This window comes from Eutrema salsugineum, unplaced genomic scaffold (assembly GCF_000478725.1).
Source record: "Eutrema salsugineum unplaced genomic scaffold, Eutsalg1_0 scaffold_7, whole genome shotgun sequence".
Taxonomy (NCBI): domain Eukaryota; kingdom Viridiplantae; phylum Streptophyta; class Magnoliopsida; order Brassicales; family Brassicaceae; genus Eutrema; species Eutrema salsugineum.
In genome coordinates, this window is record NW_006256486.1 from 4,678,969 (window position 1) to 4,697,140 (window position 18,172).

Below are 18,172 nucleotides of genomic sequence, written 5' to 3' on the forward strand. Positions count from 1 at the left end.
AAATTTTTATTTATATAAATAAACCTTTTAACTCCATGTGATATCAAAGATCAAACCAAATATGAGTCTAAGTTTCGATCTCATGGATCTGGAGACATTAACATCGAATGCAAAGCAAATACAAGACGATGTCTTAAAGGGGATACTCACACTTAACGCACACACTGGATATCTCAAACGTTTTCTCCACGGGAGCTTTGATAAAGAGCTTTTCAAAAAGAATGTACCGGTCGTCACTTAGACCATCTCCAATGGTGAAATGTTCTCATGGGTTCTTATTATTATTTTTAATAATAAATTTGATAAAGTTTGTTTTAAGAGTCTCATTTAGAATTTTTAATTTTTTGCCCTTCCAATGGTAGAATCCTATTTGAGGTTCTTAAAATTTTTTTTTTTAAATGCATAACAAAAGACTTGACATCTTTTTACTTACAAAGAGTATCACATGGTGTATAATACAAATAAGGTAATGATTAACCAATCTCAAAGCTTACTAGCTTCTCTACCCAACAATGTCAATACACGTTCAAGTAAAACCAGAGAGTTACATACTCGATAGTATATCAGATGAGAAGCCATACCCTTTCCATATAGTACTGCTCCATGGTCTCTGTTTCTGGAACTCCATCTGTTTCATTGCAATACAGAGGTATTGCCCCTGCGAAGAAGAAACAAAAAGTGAGACTATATAGAGGATCTCTGAGATATACATTTTATACAAGTTTAACAACCATACCCGTGAAAATCTTCTAAAACACCAAGATCACGTTACTCTTAGTTTAACAAACAAAAAGTGCCCTGCATCCTTAGTGCCCTGCATCCAATCCAGACACAATCAAACTTGTACAAAAAACAAGAGCTCAGAAGATAAACAAAGAAACAAGCTCAGACAAACATGATGTCTAACTTAGAAACCCAGTTTAACTCATCTCGCTAAGTAAACCCAGCTCAGCCAGTTTAACTCCTTTGGTGAACTTTGATGTCCATTAACACAGTGAACCGATACATCTACATGAAAACCAGAACTCATTACACTTTCATCTCAAGCACAAAAACAAGCAAACTATAAAAGAAGTGAAACAAAAGAAGTGAACCTATACGGAGATTGATTTACCAAAAGAAAAAACAAAAAACAAAACCTGATTAGGAGAGGATAAGTGAGGAGTTGAGCAATGATCCCACCACCAGCTCCAGCCAATCCATTGATCAGAGCATCCGACATGATTGATATCCACCACATACACACAAATCAAAATCGTCGCAGGAAATAGTTTTACCTCTAAACCCTAAATCAATCGAACACATGCCTAATTCTTTAACAACAAAACCAATGAATCAAGGAAATAGTTTTACCTCTTTAATAATCCAATGAATCAAAGCCAATGAATCAAGTCGCTTCTTCTGTTCACGGTCGCGTTTCCGATGAGAAGAATCCACCGGACTCTAAGCAGAACGCCGGCCGGAGGAGAAGGAGCTTGTGTCGCCGCCGCCATCGACGCCAAGATCAAACGCCGGAGGAGAAGGAATCGCGTTTCTCCATACTTCGATACCACCGAAGTCGAAGAAAGAAGATAGAATATTTTCTTTCTCAAAATATTTGAAGACTCTACTTTAATCAGAGTGTTTGATTAAAAAAAACAAAAAAAATTATAAACATGCTACCAATCAAATTGCACCACATGGGGCTCAATCCAATTTTTTAAATCTCTAAAATAAGAGATGGCTCAAGCATTATTAACCATTAAAACATTTTTTTTAAATCATAAAAACAATTAGAACCCCTCCTAATACTACTATTGGAGGTAGTCTTATGATGATGTTGAGCCTTATATCGAACGTGTTGCCAACGGAGAACCATCAGATGTCATTTCAGGCAATCCCATCACTGCATTTTTCCAAAGGTAAAACTCTAGTTAATATTGATTTGATTGGTGAGAAAATTTTACAAACTAACATAATACTCTAATGTGAACTATGTAGTCCCGGGACATCAGGAGGAAAACATAAGATATTCCCCATGAACAGCAAGTTCTTTGAGAACATGCTGCAATACAAAGCTCTCTTGTCCCCCTTTCTATCCAGGTAATTAATTTTATATACAATTTTTTTTTCTGAAAAAAAAATCCTAAAATAGCATAAAAATTAGTTTTTTTCCCCCAAACTGAACAGACTAAGATTAAAATTCTAAAAGTAGGCATAAATTACTATGTGAAAAATACTTGTTTATCCTAAATGAGTTACAAATATATTTATCCAATTTATGGTTTATATTTCTCATAGAAATGGGATTTGTGTCATTTTTTGCCATCAACGGGTTCTGCTTGCACAATGTTGGAGATTTTTATAAGCTTATCTCTGTAGAAATCGCATTCTCTAGGAATCAAACTGAGAGACGCATTGATCTATCACTTGACTAAAGGAGATTCCTCCTCTTTGAATCATTTTAAATTTTAATATTAAATTTGTGTTTTTATTGAAAATTTATGTTAATGGTGCTATATTAGAAATAAAAACTTAAAACTGTACCATTTCAGAGAACATACTTTTTTTCATAACGAGGTAGCATATAAATCTAAAGCAATCTTGGGACCTTTGGAAATATCAACATAACCAATATTAATCTCTTTAGTTATGGTCTGTATAGGTATGTGGATGGTGCCAAGCAAGAAAAGGAGATGAAGATTAGTTTCTGTAGACCGTTATCCAAAACTCCTTCTGGTTTGCCAGTTTCAGGGGTGCTTTCAAGCTTTTTGACGAGAAATTATTTCAAGAACCAATCATCAAAGCTGTATACAAGCCCCCATGATGTCACATTATGCCCAGATAACAAGCAGAGTATGTATTGTCATCTTCTCTGTGGGCTCGTCCAGAGACACGAAGTTACGTGTATAAGTGCTTACTTTGCCTCTACCTTGGCTCATGCAATCAATTTTCTTGAAACTCACTGGAAAGAACTGTGAGTAATATACGATATAGTCATGTTAGTGAGTGGATTACAGACCGTAGCTGTAGGGATTCGGTCTATCATCCTCGGAGAGCCTAATCCTGAACTGGCAAATTTGGTTGATTACGAGTGCAGCCAGAAATCATGGGAAGGTATAATTACACGGCTTTGGCCCAAAGCCAAATTTCTTGATTGCATTGCTACAGGACAGATGGGTTAGTACATTCCAACATTGGATTTTTACTCGAACCAACTTCCTATATTCTCCATGGTCTATGCATCATCGGAAACTATATTTGGGATAAACGTGGATCTTTTATGCAAACCACAAGATGTGTCATACACATGTCTACCCAACATGTCCTATTTCGAGTTCATACAGGTTGATGAGGAAAACAAGGACGAGATTGTTGATCTTATGAACGTTAAGTTAGGTTACTACTATGAGCTGTTGGTCACAAATTATTTCGGTGAGTTATATAAACGAATTTCTTCTTATATCTACTCTCAAGTCATCAAAACTAAATTTAAAATCACTTTTTTTTTCTTGCTAGGTTTACATAGGTATAAGGTTGGAGATACTTTACAGGTGACTGGATTCTATAACAATGCACCTCAATTCGATTCATACGTAGAAAAGAAATGGTCTTAAGCATTCAGACGGAGATAACAACTGAGGAACGTCTTTTAAAGGCATTGAATCATGCGATACTTGTTCTTGAAGCTTCAAATCTGATGTTGATGGGTAGCACATGTTATGCTGATCTCTATGAAGGTGTAGCTGTACTTGAAGCAGTTGCTGTACCAGATGAAGTGAAGGATGGAATGCCACAAGCATGGAGTACGTGACAAGCGAAGCATTTGGAATGAGGAGCTGGATGAGTAGCTGAGCTGGACCAATAGGAATGGGAGTCTTGGAAAGAAAGCAAAGCTGGATGGGAATAATGGAGCAGATCAGGAGAATGGAAGATTTCCTTAAACAAGCAAAAGTTTAAGGAAATAGGAAATATGCACCAAGCGACAAAAATGGAAGCTGGGGTGTAGGGTTTTGGCGTGTATAGCCGCTTAGTCTACTAGGTATAAGTAGAGGTGTTGAAGTATTGAAAGAGCTTAACACAACTACTAGAGAGCACTTAGCATAAGGGTGAGAGATTCAAGCATTAGAGTCTGCATCAAGGGTTAAGGGTTTTCTAGGGAAGTTCTGAGATCAAGTATCGATCGAAGAACAGAGAGAGGGCTAGAGAGACAGATCAAGATGTGTCTTGAGTCTGTTCTAAATCGTGTTACGAACTTGTAAGGTGTGTTAACAGATTTACTAGCAATAAAGTTCAGTTAAAGGAAAAACCCTATGTTAAGTTGTGTTGTTGTTCTTGATCTAAGACTCTTGCGTTTACAATTGGTATCAGGGCGGTCATCTGTAACTTGCAAACAGGTGAGGTCCTGCGGAGATGGAGAGTTATCAAGAACTTGTGAGCAGTTCAAAAGTAATTTTGAATGCTGGAAACTACGGCTTCTGGAAGGTAAGGATGCGTTTACTCATCAAAGGAATTGATCCTTTAGCATGGAAAGTCGGTCCTGGTTATGTTGGAAGAACCAAAAAAGAAGAATGATGATGGAGCTGATGAGCCTTAATCTGAAGAAGAATGGACCGAGGACGAAAGGAAAAGGTTCAAATACAACTCAAAGGCGTTGACGGCTATTCACTGTAGCATATCAGTTGAGACCTTCCAACTAATTCAGAGATGTGAGACAGCCAAAGAAGCTTGGGACATACTACATATACAGTTTGGAGGAACAACCAAAGTGCAGAACTCGAAGAAGAACATGTTGGCTTCGCGATTTGAGAACTTGAAGATGGAAGAACATGAAACCATTGCCGACTTCAGCTCCAAGTTGAGTTCTCTGGCTCAGGAGGCTGTTACTCTTGGGAAGAAGTTTCTAAGGTGTCTTCCTTCAAGGTTCATGGGGTATAAGTCAGCTCTGAGTGTGAACCAGGATACTGAATCTCTAAGCTTTGGAGAGATTGTTGGGATGCTACAGGCTCATGAGATGGAACTTGATGGTGTGAAGAAGCAGAAGGGATTGGCGCTGTCATCTGTTCTCGAGACCAAGTCATCAGAGGAAGAAAAGTGTGAAGATGCACTAGGGCTGCTGGTAAAGAGGTTTGACAAGGCACTAAGACGAGCTGAGAAGTCGTATGGTCAGAAAAAGGTTGTGCCAGCTAAACGAACAAAGGAAACCAGTGAAAGAAGGGGAGATGTCCAATGCTACGAGTGTAAAGGGATTGGGCATTTCAAGACTGAATGTCCTCTTAAGAGAAGGGAGATTCAGTGCTTCGGATGCAAGGGTTTTGGTCACACACAACTGGAATGTATGAACGATCAAAACCGCAGGAAGGAAAGATCCATGCTGGCAGAGGAAGATACTGAAGATGACAGTGGTGAAGACACTGTGGAGGAAGTAAACAACTTCGTCTCATTCATAGGCATTGCTGAATTCGATGAAAATATGATTGCGTCAGATGCTGAGTCAGAAGTTGGGGCTGGTGATGAGCTGATTGAAAGCTACAAAGAAGTTCGTGAGACTGATCAAGATTGAAAAAGAAAACGCTGACTTGAAGAAGGAGAATCTTCGACTTGAAGCAAAAATGGAAGAGCTGCAGAGAGAATTGGAAGCGGCTCAGAAACTAAGTCAAGAAAGTGTTACACTGATAAAAGAGAAGCTAAACTTGGCAAAGAAGGTAGAGCAACTGGAGCACAATTTAAGTCAGGAGAAAGGAATCTCCAACAACCTGATAGGAGAGCTCATTGAGCAACGCAAGAAGATTCACATGTTCGCTGGAACTAAACAGCTTGATCAGATCTTGAGCTATGGGAGGAGGTCTGAAGTGCGTAGAGGTTTGGGCTATGATGCCCGAACCATGGTTGAAACAGGTACCACAAAGTTTGTATCAGGAGGTACTACTAAGTCTCAAGAAGCAGACAACATGGCTCAAAACGTTACGGTGAAGTGTAATACCGCTGCATCAACATCGAAGAGAGAAGGGCTACCTATGAGACTGAGTGGATGTTTCTACTGTGAAAAACCGGGGCACATTAGAAATCACTGCTACAGGTTCTGGAAGCAAGTGAGAAAGCTAAAGGAACTTGGAAGGTTTACCTGGAATGGGTTCAGAAACCAAATCTAGGTTAGGAAAGCTGACCTAAGACAGGCTACTCAAAGAAGACCTCAGAGGGGAGTACCAGCGCAAGGCAGGAATCCGGGGTTGGGTTTCAAGTGCAACATGGCTTTGGTAACAGAGGAGGATGATCAATCTGCTACATAGTACTTTGATAGCGGTTGCTCTCGACACATGACTGGTACCAAAGGATTTCTGCAGAGTTTGAAAAAGATCAGAGGAGGCAAAGTCACGTTTGGTGATGGAAGCATTGGTGCAATCCAAGGAAAGGGCAGGACAAAGGAAGCCGGTCAACCTCAGTTAGTAAATGTGTATCTGGTGCATGGACTGCAAGCAAACCTCATCAGTATCAGTCAACTGTGTGATGAGGGGTTGACTGTCGTGTTTACCAAAAGAGAATGCAGAGCTGTGGATGAAGTCAGAAAGGTCGTTCTACAAGGAATCAGATCTGGGAACAACTGTTATATGTGGGATTCCTCTTGCAAAGAAGAAAAGTGTTTCACAGCACGAGATGATCTACATCTGTGGCATCAACGATTGGGACACATGAACATCAGGAATCTTGCCAACCTGGTTGACAAAGAAATTGTCAGAGGGGTACCTAAAGTCAAGGGAGTTGATAACTCCATGTGTGGACCTTGCACTCAAGGCAAACAAGTTAAAGTGCAACACAAGAGAGTTCCTGATGTACAGTCAACAGTAGTTCTTGATCTGGTCCATATGGATCTAATGGGACCAGTTCAAACCGAGAGTTTGGGTGGCAAACGCTATGTGTTCGTTCTTGTGGACGACTTCTCTAGGTACACCTGGGTCAGATTTCTTCGGGAAAAGTCTAAGACAGCTGAGAGCTTTAGAATTTGGGCGCTGCAACTCTTGAATCAGCGTGGTGGTATAAAGAATATCCGGAGTGATCATGGTGGCGAGTTTCAGAATGAATTCATGAAACTCTTTTGTGAAAGTCATGGCATTGCTCATCAGTTCTCAGCACCCAGGATGCCACAGCAGAACGGGGTTGTAGAAAGGTCAAAAGTACTGATCGAGTCAGTGAACGTGGTGTTTGATGACTATGCTCGTACCAAGTGGGAAGGAGCTGCTACAGGCAGTGACTCGGACGAAGAAGAAGAAGATCAATCAGCAGCTCACACTGGAGAATGTGATCAAGCAGTTGTGGTTCCACCATCTGATGTTCAGCAAGCTCACCCTCAGATCTCATTGGTGATATGAATGAAGGAAGAAGGACTCGGGGAGTTCAGTTGGATTTCAAAAAGATGGTTGGAAAATTCTCGGAGATGGTGGTATTTGCATGTTTTGTCTCTGTCATTGAACCCCGAGACGTGAGACAGACACTTGATGATGAATTCTGGATCATTGCCATGGAACAAGAACTGGAGCAGTTCGTGCGAAATGACGTGTGGGAACTTGTTCCAAAACCCCTTGAAGGCAATGTGGTGGGAACAAAGTGGATCTTTAAAAACAAAATCGATGAGAACGGGGTGGTGGTTTGGAACAAAGCAAGATTAGTCGCACAAGGGTTCTCACAAGTCGAGGGAGTCGACTTCGAAGAGACATTTGCTCCTGTAGCAAGACTTGAATCAATCAGACTGTTCTTGGGGATGGCTTGTATCCTAAACTTTAGGGTATATCAGATGGATGTCAAAAGTGCGTTTTTTAATGGAGTGCTCCAAGAAGAAGTGTATGTGGAACAGCCGAAAGGGTTCGAAGATGCTCAGTATCCACAATACGTGTACAAGTTGAAGAAGGCGCTTTATGGCTTGAAGCAGGCTCCACGAGCGTGGTATGAGAGACCACTGGATTTCTGGTCAAACAAGGATATGTCAGAGGAAGTGTTGACAAGACCTTGTTCATCTATGAGCAAAATGGGCAGATCATGATTGTGCAAATCTACGTGGATGACATTATTTTTGGAGGCACTGCTCAGTCACTTGTGGATCGATTTGTCACAAGTATGACTCAAGAGTTTGAGATGAGCATGGTAAGTGAACTGCGGTACTTCCTGGGTTTGCAAATAATCCAGTCTGAAGACGGGGTGTTTATCTCTCAAAGCACCTATGCGAAGAACTTACTTACATGATTCAAGTTTGATCAGTGTAAGGAAGCTAATACTCCAATGAGTACTATGGCCAAGCTCACTCGGGATGAAGATGGAACAGATGTTGATCCCACAGTGTATCGAGGGATGATTGGAAGCTTGTTGTATCTCACAGCAAGTAGACCAGACTTGTCCCTAAGTGTGGGTATTTGTGCTAGATATCAGGCGAAACCCAAGCAGTCACATCTTGAAGCAGTGAAGAGAATCATCAAGTATGTCAAAGGGAAAGTCGAATTGGAGATCTGGTACTCCAAAGGATCGAACAAGCATTTGGTGGGATACTGTGACGCGGACTGGGCAGGAAGTGCAGATGATCGGAAAAGCACAAGTGGAGGTTGTTTCTTTCTTGGGAACAATCTAATCTTGTGGTTGAGTAAAAAACAGAATTCTGTCTCACTCTCTACTGCAGAGGCCGAATACATTGCTATGGGGAGCTGCTGCAGTCAACTGTTGTGGATGAAGCAGATGTCCGCAGACTATGGGATGGATTCTGGTCCACTACTGGTTCACTGTGACAACAAAAGTGTTATCAGTATTTCAAAGAATCCGGTGCAGCACTCTAGGACCAAGCATATCGATATAAGACACCACTTCATTCGTGAGCTAGTGGAGGAGAAACATGTAGTGATAGAACATATTGTCACTGATTTGCAACTGGCTGATTTATTCACAAAACCCCTGGATTTTAATCGTTTTGTCACCTTAAGAAACTCGATCGGGATTTGTAGTATGTGATTGTTTGTGAAGTGTGCAGGAATGACACAGAAACTGACTCAAGGGGACACTCAAGGTTTAGATTCAGTCTGGAGTCCTGGTGCTAGTGGAAAAGAGCTGCCTCAACTGTCGTCGTACCTTGACGACAGTACAGGTTTCATGGAGTAGAAGGAAAGCTGAGCTAGTTTCGGAGAAGTCAAGTGATGAAGCTAGCTCATTGCATTTGAACCAGAAAGGGGAGGAATAAATGAAAAAAAAAAGAAAAAAAAGGGATGCTTGCAATCAAATTTAGCTGATCCTCTCAAAAGGAGATCCTCCCCTGGTACTGAAAGCTTCCTTCACCCGTGAATAAATGTTAAAAACTGGTAAAAGGGTCGATAAAGGCAGCTGAGTGTGAAAGCTAGCCCGTGAATCAGGATTGCCAGACTCTTATGAATCAGAACAAGCTGAAGGTGTCTCGTGAGTCAGAGGCTGTGGTTCGATCTGGTGCACTTCAAAGAAAATGGTAAAAAATTGTACAAAACATTGTTTTCAAAAGTCAGTGCATAGGTGATAGTTCAGTTGTCACTATTTGTTCTCTATCATCGGCTTATGTGTGAAAGTGCCTGTGAATATTGATGGTCTAATGCATGCATGCTTGATTCAGTGTGTGTTCCAGTACTTTTGTCACGTGTGAAACAGGAAAGTGAGTTAGGATTTTTGAAGTCTTGGTGAGTTTGTGAAAACATCTGTGAAATGGGCTTGTTGCAAAGAAAAAGCCCACCAAAGCCATTGGAAGTTGAAAAGACGTGGGAAAATGGAAAGTGGGGGAGTTATTTACGGGGAGTGGGGATCCGCAAAATCAGCACCACTTCATGTTTTAAACCCTAAATCTCTTCCATTCAAAAGGCGAATCACAAAGAGAGGCATCAATGGTGAGAGAAACTCGAAGGGGGCTGATTGGTGTTCGATCCAAAGCAAAAATGACGCATGCAGATGGCTATGCTCAGAGGCCTCATCTCATCGATGAGCTCAGTGGTGAGAGTACGAATCCAACTGAGGCAGTTCCTGATCAAAATCCCGCGGCGGCCGTTGATCCAGCTGATAGTGCAGGCTCATTTGCCACCGCAGATGATGGAGATGAGCAGAGTGAATCGTCGGCGAACCCTGCAGAGAAGGCAGATGGCGGAGAAATCAAGGCCAACTCGTAGGTTACTCAGAAAATCGAGGATGATGAGGAAGAGGCCGACGGTGGTGAGAGCAAAAAATCTGATGAGGTAAATCTCTCTGCGCCACATGAATTGACGAATCCGACCGTTGATCCGATTCTGACAGGAACAACTCAAGAGGAGGCGACAGCATCTGCCGCTGAAGCATCACCTACCTCGATCTCCGTGAGAGAGCAAACTGCAAAGGCCGAACGCAAACGGAAGACGATGAGGGCTTTGGGACTTCCGGCTCCATCAAAGAAACCCAAAAGTGTACCGTCCCTTGCTCCAGAAACAGAACCGGAGCCAGTCCCTGACTCGGTATCACAAAAGCGAACCAAAAAGGCTCGGTCTCGTAAAGCAGAGGCATCTCCTGACCAAGCGAGGTATGATCACTTTGCTACACGACAACTTTGGTGTGAAAGAACTGTCGATGTAGGTGAATCAGATGAATGAGGGTACATCAACGTGATTAGAGACAGTGGTTTGGAGTCGACGGTGGTGGGGATCACTCCGTATGTACCGCAAGTGATTCAGGAGTTTTATGCTGGGCTTCCTGGTGAACTATCTTCTGATCCAGATCAGGAGATTCGTGTCAAGCTGAGGGGTTTTGAGTACAGCTTCTCTCCTTCATGGAGCAATCGGGTCCTCAATCTAACTCCACTTAGCGAGGCTGAGGTTCACGAAGAGTCAGTTGCTGAAGCAGTCTCTCTGTCTGATGTTGCCAAGCACTTGTCGAGAGGAGGAAGTGGTTGGGGTGGACTGAGCACGAGGAATCTTCCACCGGTTTTTGATGCGTTGATTGTCATTGCGGCGTACAACTGGATTCCCTCAACCAACAAGAATCACATCTCTGAGGAGCGTGCTCGTCTGCTGTACAAGCTGAGTCATGGGGTACGGGTGGATTTCGGAAGGCTGGCCTTCAAATAGATTCTTCTAATGAGCAAAATCATCAAAAAGGACACTCGCTGGTTGGTATTCCCGTGTCTGATACAGAAGATTCTGAACCATCAACACGAGCCTCAGCTGGGTCAAGGAGAGAATCACATTGTCCCATCTCGATACAAAAAGGACTCACGCAGTGGTGAAGAGTTCATCAAGAAAGAAGCCGCAGCTGCAAAGAAGGACAAGAAAAAGGGGAAGCAAAGGGCTGATGCACCGAGAGCTCCGATTCCTCCACCTCAGTCATCTCAGCAGCAACCTGCGTCATCACCAAGTGTGCCACTTCGGTCTTTCCGTGGACCACCTCCTGATGCATCCTTCAGGTCATCCGACACTGCACCTGGTCGGACTCAAAGTGCTCCTCTCGGAGTGATTCGTGTTCCTTTGGCACCAGCGAGTGCGAATGAAGTCACGCTGGCCTTACGAGATGTGAGTCGTGTGCTTAACCATCTCCACGGAGTAGTCAATATGGTGATTGACTCATTTGCAAGTAAGTTTTCTGACTTTGACTTGTTTCTTCTTTTGGGTGTTGATTCTTGTTTTTACCTTCGGTGCTCACAAGCAGGAGGAGAAAACATGTGGGAAGAAATTCCAAGAGATGAGGCAGGAGATGATGCGGGTGCTTAAATTGTGGGGGAGCTTGTGTAATAGTCTAGTTTTTCTGATTTCGAAGTTAGGCTAAGTTTGTGGGGGAGTGTGTATTTTGCTCTAAAAACTCTTGTTTGCAGCATTTGATTCAAGATTCTGTGTTTGACGTTTTTATTTATATGAAATGCGTTCTGTTTGTCTTGGTACCTTGCTGTTTTGTGGTTGTTTGTGTGCTATGTCTGAAAACAGGTGCTTGTGAGTCACACGAAGCTAAAAAGGGGGAGATTGAAGGTGTAGCTGTACTTGAAGCAGTTGCTGTACCAGATGAAGTGAAGGATGGAATGCCACAAGCATGGAGTACGTGACAAGCGAAGCATTTGGAATTAGGAGCTGGATGAGTAGCTGAGCTGGACCAGTAGGAATGCGAGTCTTGGAAAGAAAGCAAAGCTGGATGGGAATAACGGAGCAGATCAGAAGAATGTAAGATTTCCTTAAACAAGCAAAAGTTTAAGAAAATAGGAAATATGCACCAAGCGACAAAAATGAAAGCTGGAGTGTAGGGTTTTGGCGTGTATAGCCGCTTAGTCTACTAGGTATAAGTAGAGGTGTTGAAGCATTGAAAGAGCTTAACACAACTACTAGAGAGCACTTAGCATAAGGGTGAGAGATTCAAGCATTAGAGTCTGCATCAAGGGTTAAGGGTTTTCTAGGGAAGTTCTGAGATCAAATATCGATGGAAGAACAGAGAGAGGGCTAGAGAGACAGATCAAGGTGTGTCTTGAGTCTGTTCTAAATTGTGTTACGAACTTGTAAGGTGTGTTGACAGATTTACTAGCAATAAAGTTCAGTTAAAGGAAAAACCCTGTGTTAAATTGTGTTGTTGTTCTTGATCTAAAACTCTTGCGTTTACACTCTATACTATTCCAGGTCACTATGTTTTTATTGGGAACTCAAATGCAAAAACATCAACGTCGTTGAGCTTGATTACAATGTATTGGTGGAGTGTTGTTGTGTTATGGAGGAATCGCTTTGTAATCTTTATAGAGTATTTAGTAGTAAAGATGGATCAATCGGAGCTCTTAGAGAGATAAGAGTTGTGCAAGAAGGAACGTTCAATTCTCTCATGGAATTTTTCGTATCACGGGGTTCTTCCATGTCTCAATACAAGACACCTATATGCATAAAATCTTCGGAGGCTTTAACAGTTCTTGAAGACAAGGTTCTCTCTCGGTTCTTTAGCGACAAATGTCCGCATCTTTGACGATGTCGAGAGCACTCTAAATGACTGGCCTTGAATCATCCACTACCTCCATAAAAAGCACAGAGGCCAACCCATCAGCTCTCAACTGAACCTGTCCATCTATGGATTTTACTATGTTTTTATTTCCACTTGCTTATATGATCAATGTCTAGGAAAATAATCGCCGGAAACATACCTTCTATATATAGAGTTTATTATTTATTTATATGTTTTTGATAAAGTATCTATATTTACATTTCAAAATTAACTTGACCAATTTCAAGGTTTTTCGTGAGTTTCAGATTTTTCCTCAGTAATGAAGAACTTTTTTGGTTACCTATTTTACATCCAACTTTAGAGTGGCAGAAACCCTTAAAATCATTCTCCATATTGCTCGATCAAATACTTAGATGATTGAGTTCAGTGTCACAAGAAGAAAGAATCAATGACTTTGAAATTTGGGTATGAAAGTTATATGAAATTTGGCCACATGGAAGGTACTAAAGTCGTATGTCCGAAATATATCCAAAAATGTTTAGATTCCTAAATCTAATAACACTAGGATTAACCTGCGTTGTAGCGTGGGGATATTTTTTTGACATTCAATTAAGTTAACGTGAAAAATCAATTAATCAGTTTATAAAATTATTTTATAAATGGATAAAGCAAAATAAGCAATTTATTCAATATGTTGGCATTAGACTAATATATTATTGAGGTTAATACAAAATATTATAATATTATAATCATCAAATCTAATTTGCATTGCTTAATAACTGAGTTTTATAATCTGTCCACAAACTATAAAAAATCAGTTTTATATTCTTTGACTATATATCTAAATAAATATAAAATTCTTTAAAGTTAGGTTTGATATAAAATTAATTAAAATACAACAAACAATATTTAGTTTTAAAAGATAAATTATAATATTTAATAGATTAAATATACCACATTTTAGAAAACTAATATTTTGAATTGCGAGATTTTTTTTGGGTGGATATTAAAAAATTAGAATCATAATCCGTTCATATCGAACTAACCCATTCATTTAACATGTTTATACTGGATTAAAATATAAAACTAATTATAATATACATCGTTTAATAACTTTCACTTCACCACAAACTTTTTTAATTAAAAATCAATTTGCTCATATCAAATTTTTGGTAAATATAACTAAAAAAAAAATATTTTTGTATGTAAATATAACAATTTATGGTAAAATATATTTCACCATTTTTCATATCATAATTTTTACTCTTGATTTTTATATTATTTAATTATGAAATTTTTTTATTTTCACGTTTTTTTTAATTAAATCTACTTTATCATATCATTTGAAACAAAAAATATAAAAAACTACCATATTTTTAAATATAAAAATTAAATAATAAATATACTTTATTAAATGAGAAACAAAGACATTCTATATTTTTTTCAATAGATTTAAAAGACAACTATATCTTTCATATTTTAATTATTTTTTGTTATTTGTAATGGTATATCATGCAATATTTTACAAAATAAAGATTAGTTTTTAAATGTCTACTTAAATAATAATATAGAGATGCAAACAGCAAGTTGTAATATGAAAAAATTATGCATCTATAACAACAGTTAAATGATAACGATTAAACCGTCCAAAATAATTTGGAATTTTGCCGAAGTGAATGCTTAGATTTTGTTATTCAGTTCAACTCGAATAAAAACTTACAATAAATGGAGCATCTCTATTAAATTAACCTATATCCGAGATCTTCGATCACTTAGATTAGATTACAAAAATGTTTCTTATTAAAACTTTAGACAATATATAGTCGTCGTTAGAACTTAGAAAGAATTTGTACATAACTTTTTCTCTTTGCTCGGCCGTTAACTGGAACAAAGTGGACACATGTGTAAATGCATGTACATACGTGGGCATGTGTGAGACAGTGTGAGTACATTATATATTAGTATGACTACAATATAAAACGTATAGTGACAAGGGAATAAATGTAAGACATGTGAGAAGAGGCCATGTTTTCCGGCAAGAATCACGAGGGCCACTTTGTGACTTTCTAATCTCGATGTCTTTGTGTCGATCTCTAGGAGGTTCTATTAATCTGTCATTAGGTTATTATTATTCTACTAAACAAATCAGGTCATTTTCTACCTGCTTGGGATTAAGCTATAATTTTTCTTTATATAATAAACCCTATAGATTTGATTTAATGACAGCTTAGTCAAGAATAAGATATTTCCCAATCCATTCGGAACTACTTTTGAAGATTAGATCATGACTTTATATTTGATAACAAAAAGAAGGTATGACATCTAACTATTGATTAATAGATTAAACAAATCAAACTCGTCGTTCGAAAGCTTTCAAATCATATAAAGAAACCCTTTACCTTCAGGTGACATCAAAGATCAAACCAAATATGAGTCTAAGTTACGATCTCATGGATCTGGAGACGTTAACGTTGAATGCTAAGCAAATACAAGACGATGTTTTAAAGGAGATACTCACACTTAACGTCCACACTGAATATCTCCAACGTTTTCTCCATGGGAGCTCTGATAAAGAGCTCTTCAAAAAGAATGTACCGGTCGTCAGTTATGATGATGTTAAGCCTTATATCGAACGTGTTGCCAACGGAGAGCCATCAGATGTCATATCAGGAAATCCCATCACTGGATTTTTCCTAAGGTAAAAACTCTAGATATTAGTATTGATTCGCTTGGTGATCATGACTTTTTATAAACTAACATAATATGCTCTAATGGTTGTGAACTTGTGGATCGTTATGTAGTTCCGGAACATCAGGAGGAAAACATAAGATACTCCCCATGAACAATAAGTTCTTTGAGAACATGATACAACTCAATGCTCTCTCGTCCCCTTTTATCTCCAGGTAATTAACTCTAGATACATTTTTTCTTTTCAATTATATCTTAAAATAACAGAAAAATTAGTTTTTGTTTCAAGCCTCACAAAAATATTAAAATTCCAAAAGTACCACAAGTTATTGTGTTGTGTGAGAATGCTTTTTTACCCTATCTGAATTACAAATAATATTATATAGTTTAAGGTTTAGATTTTTCATATTAAGAAACGGTTTCAAATGTGAAATTTTTGCCATTATTGAAAATTTTAAATTAATTAATGGTGCTAAATTTAGATTTTTTTTTTGTTTAAAGTTAAAACTAGTTAAGTAGCAAAATCTAAAGTAATCTTGGGGACCATTAGAAATATCACCATCACCAATATTAATCTCTATTTTTAAATTAATTATGGTCTGTATAGGTATATGGATGGTGCCAAGCAAGAAAAGGAGATGAAGATTAGTTTCTGTAGACCGTTATCCAAAACTCCTTCTGGTTTGCCAGTTTCTGGGGTACTTTCAAGCTTTGTGACGAGCAATTATTTCAAGAACCAACCAAAAGAGATGTATACAAGCCCCAAAGATGTCACATTATGCCCAGATAACAAGCAGAGTATGTATTGTCATCTTCTCTGTGGGCTCGTCCAGAGAAACGAAGTTACGAGTATAAGTGCTTACTTTGCCTCTACTTTGGCTCATGCAATCAATTTTCTTGAAACTAACTGGAAAGAATTGTCTAGTAACATACGACATGGTCATGTTAGTGAGTGGATTACAGACCGTAGCTGTAGGGATTCGGTCTCCACCATCCTCGGAGAGCCTAATCCTGAACTGGCAACTTTGGTTGATTACGAGTGCAGCCAGAAATCATGGGAAGGTATAATTACACGGCTTTGGCCCAAAGCCAAATTTCTTGATTGCATTGCTACAGGACAGATGGGTCAGTACATCCCAACATTGGATTTTTACTCGAACCAACTTCCTATATTCTCCATGGTCTATGCATCATCGGAAACTATATTTGGGATAAACGTGGATCTTTCATGCAAACCACATGATGTGTCATACACATGCCTACCCAACATGTCCTATTTCGAGTTCATACAGGTTGATGATGAGGAAAACAAGGATGAGATTGTTGATCTTGTGAACGTTACGTTAGGTTGCTACTATGAGCTGTTGGTCACAAATTATTTTGGTGAGTTATATAAACGAATTTCTACTTATATCTACTCTCAAGTTATCAAAACGAAATTTACAATCACTTTTTTTTTGTTTTGCTAGGTTTACATAGGTGTAAGGTTGGAGATATATTACAGGTGACTGGATTCTATAACAGTGTACCTCAATTTCGATTCATACGTAGAAAAGAAATGGTCCTAAGCATTCAGACGGAGATAACAACTGAGGAATATCTTTTAAAGGCATTGAATCATGCGACACTCGTTCTTGAAGCTTCAAATCTGATGTTGATGGGTAGCACATGTTATGCTGATCTCTCTACTATTCCAGGTCATTATGTTTTTTACTGGGAACTCAAATCCAAAAGCATCAATGGCGTTGAACTTGTCAACAGTGTAATGGTGAAGTGTTGTTGTGTTATGGAGGAATCACTTAGTTATCTTTACCGAATATTTAGGAGTAAAGATGGATCAATCGGAGCTCTAGAGATAAGAGTTGTGCAAGAAGGAACATTCGATTCTCTCATGGAATTTTTCGTATCACGGGGTTCTTCGATGTCTCAATACAAGACACCTATATGCATAAAATCTTCCGAGGCTTTAACAGTTCTTGAAGACAAGGTTCTCTCTCGGTTCTTTAGCGACAAATGTCCGCATCTTTGACGATTTCGAGAGCACTCTAAATGACCGGCCTTGAATCACCCACATCTTGTTCAGCTCTCAATGAATCTGTCCTAGCTATCTCATGCATCTATGGATTTTAACATGTTTTATATATTTCCGCTTTTGAGATCAATGTCTAGGAAAATAATCGCCGGAACAAACCTTCTATATAAAGAGTTTTTTAATCAATATTTATTTATTTGTTTTTGACAAAGGATCTAAAATATTTACTTTTAGGTGAAGTTACTTTCACGGACTTACCAAAGTCGGTAACTTTGCATTTGCTGCTCCTATAAATATGTACTTAAGCTGAGACAAATGTAGAAATAAGAACAAGAAAAATATCTTCTCATATACGTGTGTCTCTCATCTCTCTCTTATCACATACAAAATAATCTACAAGAAAATATATATAGAAAATAAATTAGAGTTTGTTTTCGATCCGTTTTTATACTAAAGAGATAAAATTTTGTTCTTATACCAAAGAGGTTAAATTTACGTTCAATTTATATTAGTTTCACTACAAGAAAAATACATTTTTACAACCGCTGAAAC

At 38.9% G+C, this 18,172-nt stretch overlaps 1 protein-coding gene, 1 long non-coding RNA gene and 1 pseudogene across 3 annotated transcripts; 2 read left to right on the top strand and 1 right to left on the bottom strand.

Moving 5' to 3' along the window:
• The first annotated feature begins 61 nt into the window (after window positions 1–61).
• On the top strand, window positions 62–12,924 carry LOC18011250 (annotated as a pseudogene).
• LOC112082849 lies at window positions 386–1,585 on the bottom strand. Its single transcript, XR_002897380.1, has 3 exons — window positions 1,140–1,585; window positions 737–1,008; window positions 386–658 (listed from the first exon to the last, which is right to left on the bottom strand). It is a non-coding gene; the product is annotated as an uncharacterized LOC112082849 (long non-coding RNA).
• A 1,979-nt stretch (window positions 12,925–14,903) lies between the features above and the next one.
• On the top strand, window positions 14,904–17,778 carry LOC18011235 (4-substituted benzoates-glutamate ligase GH3.12). Of its 2 annotated transcripts, XM_024150464.1 has the most exons (5): window positions 14,904–15,213; window positions 15,306–15,598; window positions 15,702–15,803; window positions 16,196–16,971; window positions 17,058–17,778. In XM_024150464.1, the coding sequence occupies exons 2-5, from the start codon at window positions 15,330–15,332 to the stop codon at window positions 17,615–17,617; spliced, it is 1,707 nt and encodes a 568-aa protein (XP_024006232.1). In that variant the 5' UTR covers window positions 14,904–15,213; window positions 15,306–15,329; the 3' UTR covers window positions 17,618–17,778. The 2 variants fall into 2 exon arrangements, with proteins under 2 accessions (XP_024006232.1, XP_006393366.1); XM_006393304.2 differs by having other exon boundaries at window positions 14,904–15,598.
• Window positions 17,779–18,172: the final 394 nt, after the last annotated feature.